Source organism: Hirundo rustica, chromosome 5, assembly GCF_015227805.2.
Source record: "Hirundo rustica isolate bHirRus1 chromosome 5, bHirRus1.pri.v3, whole genome shotgun sequence".
Lineage (NCBI taxonomy): Eukaryota > Metazoa > Chordata > Aves > Passeriformes > Hirundinidae > Hirundo > Hirundo rustica.
The window spans coordinates 8,708,130-8,729,978 of NC_053454.1; the positions used below are offsets into that span (position 1 = coordinate 8,708,130).

General features: G+C 37.0%; 1 protein-coding gene across 3 annotated transcripts in view; it reads left to right on the forward strand.

Moving 5' to 3' along the window:
* The window catches only part of HTT (huntingtin), a 79,222-nt gene that overhangs the window by 16,384 nt on the left and 40,989 nt on the right, over positions 1-21,849 (forward strand). For all 3 annotated transcript variants that reach the window (XM_040063654.2, XM_040063655.2, XM_040063656.2), the window contains 22 exons: positions 2,376-2,456; positions 2,828-3,192; positions 5,099-5,222; positions 5,506-5,624; positions 6,510-6,621; positions 7,142-7,282; positions 7,955-8,113; positions 8,206-8,303; positions 9,873-10,012; positions 10,826-10,889; positions 11,262-11,362; positions 12,899-13,045; positions 14,033-14,153; positions 14,400-14,476; positions 16,602-16,753; positions 17,148-17,350; positions 18,192-18,318; positions 18,994-19,121; positions 19,797-19,907; positions 20,459-20,536; positions 21,019-21,242; positions 21,720-21,798. In XM_040063654.2, the coding sequence (XP_039919588.1) occupies positions 2,376-2,456; positions 2,828-3,192; positions 5,099-5,222; positions 5,506-5,624; positions 6,510-6,621; positions 7,142-7,282; positions 7,955-8,113; positions 8,206-8,303; positions 9,873-10,012; positions 10,826-10,889; positions 11,262-11,362; positions 12,899-13,045; positions 14,033-14,153; positions 14,400-14,476; positions 16,602-16,753; positions 17,148-17,350; positions 18,192-18,318; positions 18,994-19,121; positions 19,797-19,907; positions 20,459-20,536; positions 21,019-21,242; positions 21,720-21,798 (2,951 nt within the window). The remainder of the gene's footprint in view (positions 1-2,375; positions 2,457-2,827; positions 3,193-5,098; positions 5,223-5,505; positions 5,625-6,509; positions 6,622-7,141; positions 7,283-7,954; positions 8,114-8,205; positions 8,304-9,872; positions 10,013-10,825; positions 10,890-11,261; positions 11,363-12,898; positions 13,046-14,032; positions 14,154-14,399; positions 14,477-16,601; positions 16,754-17,147; positions 17,351-18,191; positions 18,319-18,993; positions 19,122-19,796; positions 19,908-20,458; positions 20,537-21,018; positions 21,243-21,719; positions 21,799-21,849) is intronic.

Below are 21,849 nucleotides of genomic sequence, written 5' to 3' on the forward strand. Positions count from 1 at the left end.
TAGAACTAAATGAAATTTTATAAACTTGAAGGACCATTACGGCTTATACTTTTTCCGAATATGTCCTTCAATCTTTATGTGCAAGGAATTTCATATTGTTTAAATAACCTTATTTGTATGCTTTAAGAGTATACCAAAATGTGAAGCAGTGGTTGAAGCTGAATGAAATAGTGCTTACAGATGCAGTTATCGTTTCTAGTTTAGAAAGGACAGATTGAAAGAATGGGTGTCTGAAAGTAGATTTTGCTGCAGCATCCAAAGGTGAGACAAAATGCAATAAAACAGAATAACAGCGCATACTACATGGAAATAAAAAATGGTAAATTATCATTTAGGTTCTTTATCTTGTTGGTACTCTTCAGTGAAACTTTGAAGTATTAAAAATAGTGTAAATTCAATCAAAATACTTGTTAAAACACTAATCTTTCACTTGGTGAGAAAACATGTATGAGTCATTAGCTTTCATCCTTTTTCAAGATTATGCTATGAAGATTTTGTGGTTTAAACAGTGACATAAACAATTTAAAGAAATCCCTTCACAATTTTGTGCTTTGTACAGGTTTATTTTCAAATTGTGAATTGTTCATTTCCTGCTGCTCTCCATTATAGAAAGGAGGGAAAATCCAAGCCTATTCCCACTTCCTCCTTGAAGTCATTTTGCAGTCATATGGATGGGGCTTTTCAAGCTGTAATGCTCCTTTGTGTGTAGGGGTGTAAAGTGAGGCTGATCTGCAGAAATCTCTGTTTCACATCTTTGCAATCTTGCTGCATCAGACCACCTTCAGTTCTGAGCAGCTGGCCTGCATTAGTTTGTTTATGTTTCAACCTCAGAAGATTATTTCCAAAAAAGGCTGAAAATCCCTTTTGAAATCAAAGCCTATGTTTTGAAAGCAACTCAACTGAATTTTTTCTTATCAAATAGAGGAAGAGTATCCTGCTGTGTGTATTACATACTCATTTAATACATTTAAGCATACAAAACCTAATGTGCCTAATGACTGTTTTTCAGTGTTCTTATTCTTTCACTTACTTTTAGAGGTGGTCAGCCATGGAAAGCAGAAGAACATCCTGGTTTGTTTCAGTGAAATGGATGTAAATGTCAAAAATAATAGAGAAGAATATATTATATTTTGTGCTTTTTGTTGGGCTCACAGGAGGATTTTACTCATTCATTCATATGAGTTTGTAGTTCCCAGTTACTGTCATTTTACACAGACAGTATATGGAAATGCCTTGTTTACTTTTCTGCCTTCCTTACAGGTTTGAGTATCGTAATCATGCTTTTCAGAGGAAGAGAATTCTACCGTGGCACTGCTGTGTATGAAAGCAGTGGAGGAAAAAAAAAACACAATGCAAAAGTGTATTAATGCTTTTTTTACCCCTATTTAACTTGAATAAGGTGCAAAGGTATTCACCCAGTTATCCAAACATTAGTTTCTTGCATTATCGATCTTAGACTGCCAGTGCAGTCAAGGCAAAATGGTTCTTCTCCCAGCAGTTGCTGTGAATCCCTCTGCCTCAGCGAGGGACTTGCAGCACCTAGAAGGATGGGCTTAGCAGCCCCCTCTGCACTCCGTGTGCTGTCCCATGGACAGTCTTTTCTTGCAGTTGTGTCCTTGGTTGCCTTCCAGGCAGTGTGCATCTGCAGGTGTCTTTCTCTTTCCACTGCCTGTAATTTAAGTAGTGCTCTGTGAGTAAGAGAACTCTCTGGTGGTTGGGTTATGTTAGAAGTGGTTCTCAAGTTTCTTGGCGCAAAAGCATCTCTGAAGATTTTTTGCTTTAGCAATCCTTAGCTCTCAATGTTTGTCCACAGTTCATCACCCTGTCCCACCTGTGTTGTCTTGTGCTCCTAGTCTGCACTGCTTTTCCCCCTGGGCTTTTTCCATTCTGTTAACTTTGGAGTTCCAAGCAGCCTTTGATAATTTTTGTAGCCTTAAGGAGGAAGAGGTTATTTATTCTATTACTTGTGCATTAATGCCCATAAGAGTTGAGGACACGCATCCAAATGCTAAGTATCCAGTCCTTAGGAGTAGCACATACGTGATGGAATTAGTGGAATCCTAAATGCAGTCAACAAAAATAAACTAGAAGTAATAAGGTTGTAGGTAGTTTCCTGAATGGTTGCACTGGTAAATAAAATTACTTAACTGTTTCCTTGTCACTTCTGCCTGTTTCTTTCCTGATGAATTAGTGAGGGACTGGATGTGCACTGTATTCATTCTCTTCTTCCTTTCATGTGTTACCTGTCATAGTATGAAAAATTATTTGGATAAACTTTTTAAAAAATAGATTTCACATCTGACTTCAGCTGTTCAACATTTCAAGCTGACTATAATTTTTTGAAAACTGAAGGTTTTTCTTATATCACTTCTCAGGTAAAGTACTCCTTGGTGAAGAAGAAGGCTTGGATGATGATTCTGAAACCCGATCTGATGTCAGCACTGCATCATTTGCAGGTACCCGCCTTTCTCTTTAGCAGTGCAGTCAGCAAATACATTCTGTTATGGCTCTGTGCAAAATGTGTAAGTGATGTGTGTGTGGTGAGGAATGTATGGGCATTCAGAAGACACGGTAAACAAAACTGAACCCATAAATACTGCCGAGTGTAAAACTTAATGAAGTTGACTGCATTATTTTTATAATGGGAGTTACTGTTAGAGATGAGGTAGTGTCTTTATAAGATGCCTATTTTCCTACCTATAGTTTAACTGTTTCATTTCACACTTTCCTTAGCCTAGTTGAATATGTAGTTTAGCCTGTGTGTTCATATTGAGAGTGAAACACAAATTCAAACACTGGATTGACTCACGAATGCTGTGTTTTGCAGCTTCTGTGAAGGGGGAGATAACCAGTGAACTGGCTTCTTCATCAGGTGTGTCAACAGCCGGGTCTGTGGGGAGCTCAGGTGCTGATGCCACGGGGCACGACATCATCACGGAGCAGCCCCGCTCCCAGCATACGCTGCAGTCAGACTCCGTGGACCTGGCCAGCTGTGATCTGCCAAGTACAGCCACGGAGGGGGAAGAGGATGAAGTGCTCAGTCGGAGCTCCAGCCAGATCAGTGCTGTGCAGTCAGATGCCACCATGGATTTGAATGATGGCACTCAGGCTTCCTCACCAATTAGTGATAGCTCTCAGACCACTACAGAAGGTCCAGACTCTGCCGTAACCCCTTCGGACAGTTCTGAAATTGTAAGTGTGCAGCGGGCAGAGGGGGGATCTCCTTCTACTGAGGGGCCCGACATATCTCAGAGCTCTTCCATGGAGGGCCCAGACTTGGATTCGTCTCCTTACTCGTCTTCTACTTTTCAATCCTCAGCTAGTAACAGTGGAAAGGTCAGCACCTCACACCTCTCTTGGAGAGCTTGACCTCCTTTTAACACTTTCACTTCAGCAATAAGGAAAAACTACAAAGCTGTAATCAGTGTGTTCTCTGGGTAGGTCGTGTGAAGGCATTGCAGATTTTGCTCACTGGAAGAATGGCAATAACAAAGTCTTGACATAAATATATCCTCTTAGTAGTATATCCTTAATTTTGTATAGTTATATTAATAATTGTTTTGGTGCAGGAGGATTAATGGAAGTGTTAAAGGGTGAACAGTTTATTTGGAATGATAAAGGAATATTTTTGGGACACAATGCTTCATGTTGCCTTCTGCTTGTGCTTTTACACTTGGCAGCACAACTCATCTTTTTTTTTTTCTTTTTTTATTCCATCTTGAGGGTTTCTCCTAGAATGGGCAAATACTGCATGATTTACAAATGTAGCAGTTACATATCTAATAAACACCTTAAATGTGCATACCGTATATTTATTTTAAGACATTTGTCTTTCTTGGGCAAGTATATTGTGAGGTTCTAATAAAAACAGCAAAAATACAATTACTGGGAGCCAGAGCAGAAAATTCAAAAGGGAGAAAACTTAGAACTTCCTAAGACTTTTTCAAACATTATCGAACTTCTGACTCTAGTTTTCTGATAGTAATTTGGGAAAGTAAGTCTCTTAGCACTACAAAAATTAGTAAATTTGTAATCATGCTAAGCAAATACTTCTGCAAGTGTGAGGATTCAAGAACCAAAGGAGTGATGGTAATTGCTCTCTGAATTAAATGCAGTCAGTGCAGAGGCCAAAGTGAGCAGGCATTAATTGACAAGGTGTGTTTATTGGCACAATGTGTTTATGCAAATTCTTGTCAGACTGTTCCATATGTCAGTTGGCATACTGTTTACAAGCAATAATTGCATGTAAAATTACCCTTTTGTAATTGACAGACTAAGTGGTTGTCCAAGTTACTGACACACAAGCTTTTTAATGAACAATTTCCAGGTGCTTATAAAGACAGGAATAACAGAAGGTGTCCTGTTCTCTGAAATTGTTTTTTTTACCTTACTGTCATTGATTGTTATGATTAATTTTTATGATTATATTTCCATATACCTACTGCCTATGTATTGCCTTGGCTCCAAGGGTCAAACTCTCTTCCAGATGAATCCATTTTAGTGGTCTCTGGTTTTGAATGAAGAAATTAAAATACTTTAAACTTATTTGTCCTTTCTTATCATACCTGGTGTTTTCCTCATGTTTAAAAAAAGACTGGATCTGGCACTCGATGCCATGATCTGCTTGAGGTGTTAGGGCGTGGGTTGGACTCGATGATCTTGAAGGTCTCTTCCAACCCAGACATTCTGTGATCCTCAGTTTGACTTCACATATCCAGGACAAGTGAGGTTATGGGGGAGTTTAACTGCAAGGGTCAAGTTCAGTTTGTGGCAGTAAAGGTGTTGGTTGTGATTTGTAAGTGCTGAGAGAGAGAGATTTGTGATGAGGGAGCAAGGGGAGCTGCAGGGGAGCAATGGACTGAGTGTTCTACTTGGTTTCTGTTGGTAGCCAAGTTCATGGCTCAGCTGGGAGACGCTGAGATGGAACTGTGGCCTCCAATAGCCCCAGAGCTGCAGGAGGGACCCATTAGCTGGACACTAATATTTATCAGGCTCATATTTGCTGTGAGACCATTTCTAGATTACTAACACTGCATGTTTCAAATTTAATACTCTCGTAAGGATAAGTTATTTTAAGTCCTGCCCTTGTACTGTGCAGGTTTTGGAGGGTGCTGAAGGACAGTATTCTGGAATGCAAATTGGGCAGCTACAGGATGAGGAAGATGAAGCTGCAAATATTCTCCAAGATGATTCATCAGAGTCCTTCAGAAATTCTTCTCTTGGTATGTTGATAAATACAGGGGTGGGCCAGACTGGTGACACCATTAAGACAGGTGTTCAGGTGCATCTGCACTTCCAGGGGAATGAAGATTCATGTAACAGATCTGGAAAAAAAAAAACAAAACTAAATGGATATGTAAAATAAGGAATATATTTCAACACTTGTGATCAATCACTTGTTTTGATCACTGCTAATTTAGTTTTGATGTTTGTATAATTAAGTTTAATTAAAGTGCTTTTAGTTGGCCTCTGAAGTGGTATTTCATGAATTACCTTTTTCTAAAGCTCTTCAGCAGTCTCAACTGCTGAAAACCATGAGCCATAGCAGGCAGCCCTCTGATAGCAGTGTGGATCGATTTACATCAAAAGAAGAAGCAGCAGATGCTGGTGATCATGAGAACAAGGTGAGAAGTAGTCTCAGTGGTCAGTTTTAAAGTTCAAAACAATGGAGTTTGAAAAAAAAAAATTGAAATTACCGTTAATGGTGAATGTGGGAAGCCTGTATATGTGACATACCTCGTTATAGGCCAGAGTAACTCAGGCTGCAAAGAGATCTGAGTTACAGCCTGAATTTCATTTAACATAAGGTGAATGCATAAGTGTTGATATCTTAAATGTAATCACAAGCAATACCATACCAGAATACCCTGCTGAGAACAAAAACCCTTTTTGTCTGTGCATTAGTAGGCTACGCTGATACTTTTTTACTTGAAATATCTTTGTGCTGGTTGCTACCTGTGTAGGTAACTTCATGATCTCCTCAGAGATTAGTTTTTGAGCCTTGTGCCATTCTGACTACAAATTACTGATTTCCTCTTACATTTTTTTGGACCTTGTTCTGAGGTGGGGCAAAAGTTTCATTTGTGGCTGGCAGAATTAGATCAGCTCTGATTGTTGGGGAATTCTAAATGTGAAACTACAGAAAACTGTCAGTCTTCTTTGGAAACAACTTAGAAATAATATGCTTTTCATAGAAGGTTTCCAAAATTTGATGGCAGCAAATGATTTAGCGTGCTCTTCAGACGCAAGTAGCGAGTCTAGGTAGTTTAGAAAAATCTACAATGAAATGTTTCTATAATAAAATTGAACCAGTTCTGATACTGGATATAAGCTTCATCAAAGCATTACATTTTGAGGCTCTTTTTTTAGAATTCATATTTTACATATGAATATTAGATACTCATTTTGTATTAAACTGATGTGCAGTATTTCTAAATCATGTGCTAATATTTTATTACAATTGAAGATTCATTTTTCTGTGTATAAACATTGAGATTTGCCTTCGATAGCCCTCCAGGGTGAAGGGGGACATTGGGCACTACACTGACAGAGACTGTGCTCCGTTGGTGCACTGTGTCAGGCTGCTGTCGGCTTCCTTCCTGCTCACTGGGGACAAAGGAGGTACGTTTGTCCTGGAGCTTCACTGCTTCTCTGTGACTCTCAGTGTACAAAGTTGGAAATGTGATCACTTTGCTATGTCTTGGTTTTGATCACACTTTATTGGAAATATCGGGTGTTCTTCTGTGGCAGTTGCTAAGCACCACATCTACATTTTTTTAAATTACATACAGGAATGGAGACTTCACATTCCTGTAATGGTATATGAGTGATTTAAGATGTTTGTTCTTTTTCTCTTTTCTAAACTCTTGCTTGCTCATATAATGTATTGGTTTTGGAAGGAGGTGAGCTGGAAGTATGTTATGACTGTATTTGAGTATTTCAAGTATATTTCAAATATAGTTCATGTGAGGAAAGCAAAAAAGCAGTTATATATCACTGCTGCCTCTGATAAACTGGAACTGCTTGCTCTGCCTTCATATTTTTGTCCAAGCTAAGCTATTTTATATAGTGTTGTTAATTAAAACAATTCAGGAAGCTTTTAAATACCTTCCTTTTAATAATTTTTGTTTCTTCCCCACAGCTTTAGTTCCTGATAGAGATGTGAGAGTCAGTGTAAAAGCCTTGGCAGTAAGTTGTGTTGGAGCAGCCGTTGCACTTCACCCTGAGTCTTTCTTCAGCAAACTGTATAAAACACCTCTGGAGGCAATGGGAGAAGAGTATGGTATGTTCTAGTTCACATATTCCATTTTAATAATGTGTTTGGGTTTTCACATAACTGAGGCAGCATCTACACTGAGAACTCCAAATCCAGTTTAGGATTTGTGAACAAATATTGCACAAATTAGAACAAATGTGCTCTGTGTGTGGTATGTTTTTGTAGTAAGATTTAAGTTTCAGTGGATGAGCTTGTAGAGCTTCTGACAAGTTGAAGCTGTTTTAAAACAATGAGTGTGTAGAAGGGGATTGTTTATTTTACAAATATTTTCTCCTGATTTAATTCAGTCCATCTTACAGATGGTTTCTAGGTCATTAAGTTCATTTTTACAAATGAATCACAGGGACCTGGAGTGTGCAGCTGGTTTGATACATTGACCAAAATGTTTCTTCTGTTTCCCTGGAGAATTTTGTGTACAGTTGAAATAAATCACTAGTGATTATACATATATTATATATGTGATTTATATGTGTGATCATTATTCTGAATGGTGTGATTGATCTGTAGATTGCATGCACAGAAAGGGATCTCAGAAGAGGAGAACTATGATGGGCATAATTTTGGATGTGCTGATGTTGTTTGTCCAATAATTGAGACCTCCACTGTAACATTTTTATGAATCAATAAAGTCTAATACTAGTATTTTTAAAATAAAGTAGTTGTAACTTACTTTCTTAGAGGAGCAGTATGTATCGGACATTCTGAACTATATTGACCACGGAGATCCCCAGATTAGAGGAGCTACTGCCATTCTCTGTGGAACAATTGTCAACTCCATTCTAATTAAATCCCGCTTCGATGTGGAAAAATGGCTAATAAATGTCAGAAGCTCAACAGGTAACAATTTATTTTACAGGTGTCTTTTTGTCTTTTAATGTAACATTGCAAAGTTTTGTTGCTCAAAATTCTTTTTTTTTAAATTTTTTTAGGAAATCACTTTTCCTTGATAGACTGCATACCTCTGTTACAGAAAACATTAAAAGATGAGTCCTCTGTTACATGCAAACTGGCTTGTACAGCTGTGAGGGTAAGAAGGAGGAATTTATTTGAACCACCACAGATCACAGGGTTGTGATTTATTACTGGGAGGCTGCTATGCACAGATACCTAAACATGGAGCATGAAATGATTTCTTCCTGAAGAACTTTATTGGTGCAGAAAATAATTACGTGGTTGGATCGTGTAGCATTATAATCTAATTGTGATGTTTCTCATGAGAAATGTACTGGTAGGAGCTTTAATGTTACATTAACCAACAGTAGGATGAGTGCATTGGATAGAAAAGGATATCTAGGCTAAACAGAGGAGTGTGAACATACAACACCTGATTGTAGCCTGTACTTGGAGAATAAAAATTAAATGTGAGAAATTGTAAGTAAAAGAGTGATTATTTTCTGAAATAACTTTTAAAAGTGGGAAATTGTCGGGAAAGCAAGTTCAGTTCAAAGTGGGTGAAAGATCCCTCAGGCAGCTGTTAAAGACGACAGCTGAATTAGTGAGTGGAACTTAGAGTACATGAATTTTATTTCTGTAATAAAATCTGTGGAAGATGTTTGGTGAAAAAGCAGAGGGGTGAAGGAGTGAGCTTTCTTTGAGGGTTTTCCCAATAAAGTAGAACACAGACAAATTGGAGGCTGAGAGAAATTCTTTTATCAGTGAGAGGCACAGGGTGGGTGACTATTGCAGCTTGAAGACCAGTGAGGCAAAGCATAAGTTTTACTAAAATGTGGATGGTTTGTGTATGGAAATTACAGTTTTACATGCAAAGAGGAGGGGCTGGTGATACAGCTGAGGGAAGGAAATCCAAGTAGGTAAATGAGGCTGTCTTTTTAACCTTCTGTTCAGCAGTCTTCTTGTTTGTGTGTAATGATTTCATGTGTGATTACACTTGTGGTAATGACTTTTTAGAAGACTTCACCAGAATTGTTCAGTTCAGGCAACTTAAAACTAGCTAACTTTGGTTCTTGCTTTTTCTCAATGTATATAACGTTATAATATAATGTTATATACATATACACACACACACACACATATATACATACATATACATATATAATGGTTATATACATTTAGGCAGAAATGTTCTAAGCCTTTTGGGTTGTTAATACTCAAACAAGAAAGTACATTTTGTGTAGTTAAATAAGACATGGAGGTGTGGAGTTTCTGTAACTTTTTCCAAAGGTCACACATTGTGCCTATAGTTGAACGTTCAAATATGTAGGTATGACTTTTTCAGAAACTTTGGAAATCAGAACCAGGTGTCTAAAAGTACCCTGGGGAAATTAGAAGACTGGTTTTGAACAGGTGAGGATATAGTGCTTGTGGTGTTTTAAGTCTTGTGAGCCCTCTTTTGGAGAACTCCCCTCTGATCTGTGAGGCCTGCATTCCTCTCCAGAGTTTAATTTCAGGTTTTAGCAGTCTACATGGAGATGGCATTCTGGCCTTGCAGGGTACCTAGCTCTGGTGCTTATCCTAGCTCTTAATGCAATAACTTTTTTAGTATTTTAAAGAAAACAGGTGGTTTTTTGATGACTTTCATTCTACTTTTCGAAGAATCTCTTCTGTAATATAACTGAAAGTTGTTTTTTCTTCTCAGCATTGCATCATGAGCTTGTGCAGTAGCAGTTACAGTGAGCTAGGTTTGCAATTGATTGTTGACCTCCTTGCTCTGAAGAACAGCTCATACTGGCTGGTGAGGACAGAACTTCTGGAAACGCTTGCAGAGGTAGATTTTCGGTGAGTGTTGGTGTTTTTCCATTGGTGTAGCAGGTGTAGTGCAGAGAAGTATAGGAAGCTGTAACTGTAATGGTGCAATTTCTTCTGAAGCATTAATGAGTTTCATAAAACTAGTTCAGATCAGTCAATCCTGTATGAATTCCTTTGTCAAGTTACCCCTGGCTGCACTATCAAGCCCAATCCAATAGTGTTTTGAAGTTTTTAGTTCATTGGTCTGTTGTATCAAGTCTTCTGTAAATGTGCGATCAGAGAGGGACTACATAATTTGCAATCTAACTTAGTTTATCTGTTCAGTTTTGTGTGTTTTAAAGAGAAAGTCCCTGACTTGTCCTGTGTTGTCAGCTCTCTAGTCACAAAGTTTCTGTCAGTACTGAAATAAGTGTGACTTGTTTTTCTTGTGTTCTCTCATTCTCTATTGGTACTTCCAAGCTGAAAGACAAAAGATGTTCAAATGAAAATTCTTCAAGTTTTCCTTAGTCATACAAAAGTGGACTCTTTGTGAACAGTGATGTTTGGAATGTATTACTGTCTTTTCAAAATAGTCTAATGATTCTGTGCATGAGAAAAAATACAGTTATAATTACGGTCCTTAATTTTTTTTTTTTAATGGAAGGACTATTTTTCTTCAGTTACACTAGCCAGATAGTAGGTTAGCAAATAATTTACCTTTTCTAAGGGTTACAAAAAGTGTTTACTACTTATATTTTCCCTATAGTGATGTTTTTAAAAAATATACAGAAAGAAACCCAAAAGCAGTGATGGGAGAAATAACACAATGTTAACTAATGTACTCTAAATTCTGTTTTGTCATAGGCTAGTCAACTTCTTGGAAGGAAAAACTGAGAGCTTGCACAAAGGCATTCATCATTATACTGGTGTAAGTTAATTATTTAATCAGTATAGTGTGTTTCTCGATTAAGGTACCAGTGCAGTGCCATCACTTTGTTTTTAAATTCTGTCAGTGCTGATGGCTATTGTATTTGTTGTGTAAATAGACTCACATTTTAAAACTTACTGCAATTGGGAATATACTTACAATGGAGGTTCAGATATCTTAGTTTTCTCTGCTGTGTTTGTGTGTTTTTAGCTAGTTTTTTTATAACTTAAAAAAAACGACTTTTGTGTAGTTAGAGAATGTAGCTGGCAATGTTAGGATGGTCTTGCAGGCTTGTTGACTCTCTTTTAACAATATGGTCAGATGATGAAAATGATCAGTGAACTTTATTTATTGTGCTAATTTATTTTCTAGCTATTAAAGCTTCAGGAGAGAGTACTTGAAAATGTTGTAATAAGTCTGCTTGGAGATGAAGATCCAAGAGTGAGACACGTGGCTGCAGCTTCACTGATGAGGTATTTGTGACATTTTTATTTATAGGAAAAGAAAAAGTAGTTTAGAAAGATATTTGCATATTGATGTGTACCTATAACTAGAATAATCACTTGGGGTTTTTTAATATACATATATACATATATATATATATATGCATATGTGTTTTTGTTCAAAAGAGAGATGGGAAGGAAATGTGTCTTTATGGTACCTGGAACATCATTCTGACTCATCAGGCAATTGTACTTTGCTTTCTATTAGCAATCCAATTACTTTCAATTACATTCTGAGGGTCACTTTCAGTTTCAACTTCTTCAGAATATTTTTCTTCATGCTGAAGTGGTTTGTTCTGTATCCTGGCAGTGGCTGATCGATTTAAAATGTTGCAGTTCTATAGATTTGTCCCGAGTCCCAACCGTTGTAGTCTTCACATGGTCATACACAGTGTATCTTAAAGCTTCTGTGCTCACTGGTCATAGTGCAGCAGCTAATTTTGTTTGCAAAGCAGATGTTTGCTGTAACCTACTACAATTATAGTAGTATTTGCTGTACAGATAAATGCACCAAAGGGTAGGGATTAGTTGGTAGTTTATTTATGGGAATTGAAAGACTTAAAATTTACATTTAAAGAAGTTGGGAGCATGTAATACTGAATTCCTGGTATATTTTATTATCAGAGAAGTTTCTTTCCTAGTTTTTTTGTACTATTAATTGCTGTCCATTCCTAATAACAAATAAAGGACGACAAAACTTAAAGTTCTGACATTTAAAAGTGTTTATATTGCTAAAGCAGCTCAGCAGAGGAATCATGAACTGTTGCATCATAGCGCTTGTTGCTTTTATTAAGGAACTTGGTTCGGAAATGGAGTTATTTTATTAGCTGAGTGGTAACAAGCTGAAGTTTTTTTCTACCTTCACGCTTAGTAACAGGAGGTGTGTTAAGACTGGAAAAGACTTAACCTGCCCAAGAAAGCTACTACAAGCTTGCAGAAACCCCTCAAAACATCCAGTATGGATATTCATTGGAAGTACTCTCACTGAGATTACAAAAACGTCTACAATAGCTTTTCACTTTTACATAAGTTGAAAATATTATTGTTCAAGAAGTCTGTATTTGATCTTGTGTTTAGGTTTTGCTGCACAGAAATCCGAAGATAAAAAATTATTATTTTCAGGTAAAAATTAGTTCTCAGTTGACACAGATACTCATGGGGAAAATATCTGGGGAGAACAGGGAACAGCAAGAGAGAAGTAATCTATGTTTTAAGTGTTTGTTGTAGTATGTATGGGCAGGTATTTCCAGAAAAGCCTTTTTTTTTTTTTAATTGCTCTATGTCTGGAGCAGTTGCTTTGTCCTGACTTGAGCTCCTTGATTGTAATGAAAAGCAGTTATATAAAGATGAATTCAACTCAACGAATTTTGGTAACAGCTTTTATTTACAATTTGATATGTGTAATTAGCATATCTAGCTTGCTGAACTGTGTATTAAATGTACTTTAAACTGAGTGTTAAATAATATGTGAATAATATTTTTTTTTTTTTCTTAATTTTCTTTCAGGCTTGTTCCAAAGCTGTTTTATAACTGTGATCAAGGACAGGCTGACCCAGTTGTGGCAGTAGCAAGAGACCAAAGCAGTGTGTACCTGAAACTCCTCATGCATGAAACGCAGCCCCCATCTCACTTTGCAGTGAGCACTATCACCAGGTGTGTTATCTGTCTGGCCTTGCTTCAAAAGGAATGGAGACCCAAATTTCACTTTGCAATGTCTAGGGTTGTAGTTAAATCCTTCAGATCCAGGTGCTTATGGTTTCCTTTCCTAGTCTGTAGGAGCACCTTTAGTAGGTTTAAGTTCACAGAAACTGGCTCGTTTAAAGAATATGATGTGAGTTACTGGTGATGTGCTCACACACTGAGAGTCCTTGTTTTGAGTTAGCTTCTTCTGTCTGTCCTGAAGTCACCCTACTTGTCCATTAAATTATAAAATGAGGTGCAGCTTTTCAAGCTAATTGTATGTACGTTACTGTTCTTCAGGTATGTTGATCCAGATTTATAACTCTCCACATCGTATTTAATGGTTGTAGTTGCAGAAGGCTGTACTCCCTTTATAATGTAAAAATAAATTCTAGTTTTGATAGCCTGATCTTGTATTTTTGCTGCCAGCTGTTTTTTCAGTCTTATAGACAGTATGGATTGTATATATTTATAGGTGTTGTTGGCTTCTATCAGTTTGTCATACAAGTTTTTAATTATATACCTTTTGGTATATGATCTTGATCATGTCACTTAAGATATATACTATAGTATGGAAGCAATAGAACTTTGTAGATACGTGTTATTCTGGATAGAAAACAGACTTTTTCCACAGCAATAATCCAATGATTGAATGGATTTGAGCAACAGCAAAGACTAGTGTTAAACTGATGCTAATTTCTCAAGTACCTAGTTAGATATTGACAGTTGATCTACTATTTCTGTTTGCTAACAGAGGTTTTATTTATAAATTAAATAGCATTTAATACAACCCCAAAAATATTACAATATAAGATGGTATTTAGACTATTATCTTGTTTCATATGTTATAAGCAGTCTGTGAAATTACATTATAGTAATTTAAGGTTAAATATTTAAGTAATAAAATTAATTTTTGATTGGGATGGTGGTTTTTAGTGGGTATAAATGTTTTTCTTTCAGAACATACAGAGGTTACAATATGCTGCAAAGTCCAACAGATGTCACTATGGAAAACAACCTTTCAAGGGTTATTGCAGCAATTTCCCATGCACTGACAATATCCACCACGAGAGCACTTACGGTGAGTTTGCTTGTATGTCAGTTTTTGTACCTATGAGTTTCTTTGAGTTTTCTTGCTATGGTGGCTGACTTTTTCCTGTTTTGCACACCTGCTTTATTTTTTATGGAGTCCTAACTATATTTTTATCTGCAGCTTTTGTACTGTGACAATGGCAGTAGTAATAGATTTAATTCTTACTCTTTAAATACCATGTTTCTAACTCTTCCCATGGTGAAACTAATTCAATTCTCGGTGTTTACTTTTCAGTTTGGCTGCTGTGAAGCTTTGTGTCTTCTCTCCACAACATTTCCAGTCTGCACCTGGAGTGTGGGATGGCACTGTGGGTATGTGCCTTCTTTTGTTAATCGAGCTTCTCAAAGTTGTGTTTGCGAAATGGAAGTGGATTACTTATGCATTGGTTTAGGTATAAGCTTATCTTAGCAGTTCTTTAAGAACTTCATACACAATACAGAAGATTATAACTTCAGGTTGTCAAGGTATTAAGTGCCAATGTTTGTCATCCCTGGAACCACAGTGTCTCTCACAGGGATTGGCTATAACTGCTCATATAAAGATAGATATAGTTGGTATCTGTGAAATATGATATAGGAGAAAATATTCCTTGCTTTTGAATGGATTTTTATCTCTGGGATACTGTATTTTGTAGTATCTCTTTAAAATTTGAACATTCAAATTTTCATCTTGGTTTCATGTTTATGTTGAGAAATGGTGGGTCAAGGAACTGGTTCGTCTTGGCTTCTGTAATAATGTCAGATGCATTTAAATTGTTCCCATTTGGCACACTGAGTGGGAACAGCAAATCGGGTATCTGTAATACTGAAGTGTTAATATAGGTAATACATGATAGTCTCAAATTACATTCTGAAGAGATTCTTCAGGATGAAAATGTACAGGTGGCAGTCTAAAAGCTTACATGCTGTGCCATGTAAGCAGTAAAAGTAGCTACTGGAGATGTGCACCTGTGGAGCTGTTCAGTTTTTAAATAGATTTAACATAATTTGCATTGATTTTCTTTGTTGCTGTCATTGTGTCTCTTATTCTGTTTGATTGGGAAATTCTGTCTTATTTTAAAACCAAAACCCAAACCCCAAAAAACCAGCGTCCCTCAGGTGCTTTTCTTGTCAGCAGGCTCTTGCTTCCCTTGCTGGCCCTAAGCGTGGTGTGCTCTGCACATGTAGTTTAAAAGATGTGCTCCAGAAACAAGTGAAGGAATTCAGGATGTGAGCAGTACCTAGCTGGAAAATAAAATCAATGTATCTTCTACCTAGCTTTAAAAATGCTGGTTTATATTTATAAGTGATCCAATGACATAGCCTTTGCCCTTTCCTCCGATTCCTTCTTCACAAATTCTTTGCCAGTATGTATACTAATTTGGATTGTAATTTTGTTTTTGTAGAATTATACAAACATTTATTGTTCTGGGTAATAAGAATACAATAACATGGATAGTAACATGAGAATTTTGCCAAAATTCCTTCCTATCTTATGTGGGTTTGTTCTTATGATTAAGAATTTACTGGAACTACTGCATTCCAACTCTGTACAGGCAACATGGATTAAGTCATGGTTTTCTGACTGTATGTGAAGTAAATAACAGTTGCCTGTGAAAGTACTTTACGAAAACCAAAGGAGGGCACTGTAATTACCTGTGCAGCTTTATCAAAATAATAGTATACTTAGTGTGAATTTAATTTTCTGAAACTCCTGTAGTTGTGTTAGAACAGAGTAACTATATTAGAAGATTGAATTATTTCAAATTAAAAAATTATTTTGAAAGATTTCCAGATTCCCTTTATTTAGAGGTTACATAAGGTCTTTTCCTGAAAGAAACTGAAGTACTTAGGTCTTGTAGCTTTGAAATGATGTGTGTAATTCACAGAGTATTCTTCCAAACATCTTCTGGTGATCTCTGCCTGCTCTTTTTTAAACTTGACTTCCGTGGGAAAATCTGGTCTTAGAATTATTGTCAAGACTGCCGCAGAAAATTACCATGTTGGATAGTGTTCACACAAAAAATATAGAGGATTTGATGGAATACAATTGTTTAATTAATTTCTTGTCACTTTAAAGCACTGTCTTGTTACATTGCAATACTACAGCTGATGTCTCCCACCCCTACCTTGCATATGCACAAGACTAACTGAAGATAATTCAGGACTGTAGTGGTTAGCAAATAAATCCAGAATTCTTCAGTTTATCAGTAGATGTCACTATAGCCTTGATATTTGCTGTTAAAAAGAAGGTAATGGCTCTTAAAGAAACCAAAGTATTGTCAGGTCTCTGCTGCAAGTTGCTTTTTAAAGTTGTATTTGAGTGTTAAGTGTGTATTTCTGTAGCACAGATTTAACATCATTAGATTAGCCATATACTTGACTGTTGGTTTTTTTGAGACTTTTAATTTGTCAAAAGGGGGGAAAAAATCATGACATTCCAAAATCAAATTTCCAGTGTTTCCCAGCCAAGTTCATCAGATGAAGCTCAGAGGGGCTGCACCATTGGTATGGCTGGCCTGGTCCTGTCACTCCTTTCATCAGGGTGGTTCCCACTGGATCTCTCAGCACATCAGGATGCTTTGATTTTGACTGGAAACTTGCTTGCAGGTAAGGCAGGACAAGAAAAATAGGATTATCCTAATATTTTTACCATTAGGATTGGAAGGGCCATATCTCACTCTGTTCTGATTGTATGCCATGAACAGCTTGCAAGATAAGGCAGAAGTAGTAAAGAAGGAATTTCTTGCACCCAGGAGGTTTGAAAAGAAACTGCCTCCTTTTAGCTAAGTTGCAAATTTCCTCCAGTTACCAAAGGCCATGCTTTGTACAAGCTGGGTACAGAGAACTCAAATTTTGTTGGTTTTGTTTTAAACTGTTCAGCTGCTCCTGGATTTGAAATTATGATTGAATTTCCGTTCATATGGAGACGCTAACCATATCTGCCTTCAAAATTTTCTGGTGCTTAATTCGAAGTTTTGTCTTCTATTTCCTGAAATTGCAGCAAGTGCTCCCAAGTGCTTAAAGAATCCCTGGAGTGCTGAAGAAGATGCAAACCAAGGTGCTGCAAAGCAGGAGGAGCCCTGGCCGGCTCTGGCAGATCGAGCTCTTGTCACTTTGGTAGAACAGCTCTTTTCTCATCTGCTGAAGGTCATTAATATTTGTGCACATGTGATGGATGATGTTGCTCCTGGTCCAGCAGTAAAGGTATATATTAAAAATTAAGAAAATAAAATAATAAAATTATGTGACTTAAATACTCTTGTGCTGTAGACCTCTTCAGTTTTAGACTTAATACAGGTAAGTATCTAATTCCTTGATAGTGACTCCACTCTGTGTAGTAAAGCAAGTACCATAAAAGAAAAAAAGGCATATTTTACTTCACATAACAGGTTTTTCTTTAGTTCTGCAATGCTTGAAATATTACACTAAATTTCGAGTCTTTTATTCCTGCTGACTTCACTTGAAACATTAATTCAGTGAGGAGTATTAAGAGTATGTGGAGTATTAGATTGCATACTCTGGGAAATGTGTTGACTTTTAAGTTGGTTTGCTGGTTGTAATGCACTGAGCTCCTTTTGGGGCTAAAAATAACTTTTATCTTCTGAATATCCTGTAAAATCTTTTTGACTTCTGAAACAGCTTATATGAGGTACTTCCAGGTTTTGAGATTTTTTTTTGAGGCATATACATTTAGAGACTGATTTAGAAACTGTAAGACAGTATTGTTAAGATCAGTAATTTCTTCATGTTTTAAAAATGTTTGAACATAATTTTGACATTCCTTTATTGGGAATCAGAAGGAACTCTAGTCATTGAGCTCTAATTTCATCTCATTGGCTTATGCTGAAGTTGAAAATAAAGTAGGGAATATATTAAACTATTTCTTTTTCACATGGGAAATTGATGTCCTGAACCTGAAACATTTCTATTTGACTGACAGTCAAATGAAGGGGAATTTAAACAAGAGAAGAATATACTTGTATTTGTGTAGAAGAAGAAAAACTACTTGTGCTTTCAAAACTAATAAAGCTTCTTTTGATTCTAGGCAGCATTACCTTCTCTCACAAACCCACCTTCTCTTAGTCCAATTCGGAGAAAGGGGAAAGAGAGGGAGCCTGTGGAGCAGGCATCTGTGCCAATGAGCCCTAAAAAGAGTGGTGAAGCAAGTCCAGGTAGGCACATCACTCCTGTTAACCCTTCCATCTGCCTGCCCCGCACACTGTGGTTATAACAGAGGGAGAGAAGTAGTAAAACTGAGTAACGTTTCTGGAGTTTCAGTTCAAGGGGCTGGCATGGTACTGCATTGCTGGAAAGGCAGCTGTGGGTGGGGACTTCTTTACTGTTTTGGTTTTTATTAACTAAGCTGAAAATTAACTGTACTTCTCAGAACCAAAGCACTGCTGAATTCCTTTCCTCACTTTTTCTGTATCTACTCAGCTATTGACTAACGTAATTTTTGCACATATGTTAGTTAAAAGAAATTTGAAAGTTGCTTTCCAGCTTTTGGCAGGAGTGACTTAGGCTGCTTTTGGAAACGAGATTCTGAATCTTGAAACCTTTTCTTTCGTTAGTAATGAATGAGGGAAACACTTGTTAATTCTGTTTTGTAAACTGTACATGCACTTCAGTACTAAGCCCTCTGGGTTAATTTCTCTCACCACAGCAAGCTGGATCGTTGGAATGCTGTTCATTTTCCAGTTATGCACAGTGTGTTTCTGCAGTTTGGAATATATAGGTGGATTAAAAAAACCATGCTGTTTAATAATGCAGGTGTGGTAAATTATATTGGGTATGTCATGAGCAACCTAGAAAGGCCATATTGTGCTAATCTATGATATCCTTTTAAGCTTCTAGGCAAACTGATGCTACAGGACCTGTTCCAACAAGTAAATCATCTTCAGTAGGAAGCTTTTACCATCTTCCATCATACCTGAAGTTGTATGATGTCTTGAAAGCAACCCATGCTAATTATAAGGTACTGCATGATATTGTTTGACTGGACTGCAATGGGGTTGGATAATTACTTTGTTTCTTTGAAACAGACTCTGCCTCTCTCAGCTCACGTGTTTACCTGTGTAAACAGTTTATACACAGAAAAAGAATTTAAAGAAAGATCACAACTACCACCAATAAAAACAAAAACTAACGAAACAAGAACCTGTGATAGGCGTTGTCACCCTGTTGTTTCCATGCTGTCATTATTGCTGGTGCCAAATGACTCTTTGGCAATGCCAAATAAATCCCCATGTCTGTTCTGTCTGCACTTTACTCCATGATGGGAAAATTTTTTCCTCATTAGTTCAGGTGACAGAAGATGCATTCCCTAGAGAGCTGGTCATCTGCTTTGTACACTTCAAGGACTGCTCTTATTACACCTACTGTGTTTATCAGAAATGCATCGTCCGACTCCATTGCTTGTCAGTGTCCTAGACCTTCCTCAAGCAAGAAGATCCCTTTTTTTTCCTTAGTCACCATGGAGTCCTGCCTTTCCAGCAATGCATAAGGCAGTCTAAGGTGTCAGTGGTGTTGATAGAAATATGCTGAAATTTTATACAAAAGATTTTGTGTCAATGTTCGCATCTTCCAGTAATTTGTATCTCCTTGTTAAATAATTGTTAAGGTAAAATGTGGTTTTATTTTTTGGAAACAGGTTACTTTAGATCTCCAGAACACGAATGAGAAGTTTGGATGTTTCTTACGGTCTGCCTTAGATGTTCTCTCTCAGATCTTGGAACTTGCTACTCTTCAGGACATTGGAAAGGTATAGGACTTGTTTGTTTTTTTCTTTTATAGTTAACTTGTCCAATATCCGTGGTCCTTACTGGGAGAGACCCCATAGCACTGATTTTAAAAAATTGGTATTCTTCCAAGGGGCAATAGTCCTAGAAGTGTTGTGCATCCACAAAGTTGAATAAAGTGCTAAAGCAGATTCTCCAGGATAAATTCCTGCTGTTGAAAACTGGAATAATTTTTTACTTTGTAAATTTCACATGGGGATTTTTCTTCCCAGCCAAATGATTTGTCTTCAGTCATTCCTTGTACTCATATGTTTAAATATACAAAATGTCAGAAGACCTATTGCGTTCCTCCCTCTCCTATGTCTTGATATTTTTCTCCTTAACTGTGGTGTTAGACATTGTGGTATTTTAAGATTAGGAGGAAAATGTTGAATTTTTATTTCTTTATGTAATTCCATGATTTCCCTTAAATTAGTGTAGTTTTACTTGGTACAAAAACCTGTGCTACTGACCAGTTTTCACTAATGTTTTATACAATGAAGAATTTAATACACTTGTTTTTCTGATTTTCTAGTGTGTAGAAGAAATTTTGGGATATCTAAAATCATGTTTCAACAGAGAGCCAACAATGGCAACAGTGTGTGTGCAGCAGGTAAGGAGTTATTTTTTTATGTGTTGTGTGAATGTTAACCTGATGTCCTTTGGCTGTCAGTTGGATATTAAGAACAGCCATGCTTTCAAAGGAAGTGGTATGTAGAAACACTGGTCCAGGGGGAACAAAGAGAGCATATTGTCTTTCATTTTTACTACTTGGTCTGTGACTTGATCCCATCTGAATAATGTAATTTCCTCTTGAACTGCTTCCGATTCACAGAATTATTTTAGCCAATGTTCAGAAAACAAGCTTGTTTCCTACCTTACCCAAAGTGTCCTTTAGCCAGTTAACTGCATCAAAAAAAACTAGAAAGCCAAGAACTGACTGCCTTAGTGATGGATTTCTTTAAATATTAATATTAATAAGTTAAGTTAAATATTTAGGTTTATGTCCTCAAAGGTTAATTATGGTCAGAGGCAGGTCTAGGGGATTTTTCCTGAAATGTTAACTTTTCTTTTCCTTCCTATTTTCTTCTCTAGTTATTGAAAACATTGTTTGGGACAAATCTGGCTTCTCAGTACGATGGCTTGTCCTCAAACCCCAACAAAGCTCAAGGCAAAGCTCAGCGCTTGGGTTCCTCCAATCTGAGGCCTGGTCTCTACCACTATTGCTTCATGGCTCCGTACACACACTTCACACAGGCCCTTGCTGATGCCAGCCTAAGGAACATGGTTCAGGCTGAGCAGGAGCATGATGCTTCAGGGTAACTTCCTTCCCTTACATTAGAATGTTAACTTGAACTGGAGTCTGCTCTTAGTGTTTTTCATAGATGTATCTTTGGGGTGCTGCGTAACTTGAAAGTACAGACTTAAGCAGAGTAACTTGTCTTGGTGAGGACATCCTGAATGCAGTTACCAGTAACGTTTTCCAAAGCAGAGTCATTAAAGTGGATATCATTGAAGTTTTTTAAAAGCATAATAGTTTTAAATGCTTGAATTCAAAGTATATTATTAATTTCTAAATACAGCAAATAGTCAATATGTTAAAGGAAAGGCAGAAGGATAACTAAGCAAAGACTAGGAAATCTTTTTCTTGTTGAAGTGTATAGTAGGTTGTCTCTGCTGTTTGGTTTTACTAAGATTCTTGAAGCAGTCAAGTAGATTAAGAGAAGTTGACATTGGCACAATAAAATGCATCTAAGGACAGTATATTTGTTGTTGTTGTTGTTGTTTTGTAACAGATGGTTTGATGTGCTGCAGAAAGTTTCTACACAGCTGAAAACTAGCATTTCCAGTGCAGCAAAACATCGTGCTGATAAGGTATTTGTATCCCTGTTCTCCTGAATGAGCTGTACCTTAGATTTAAAACAT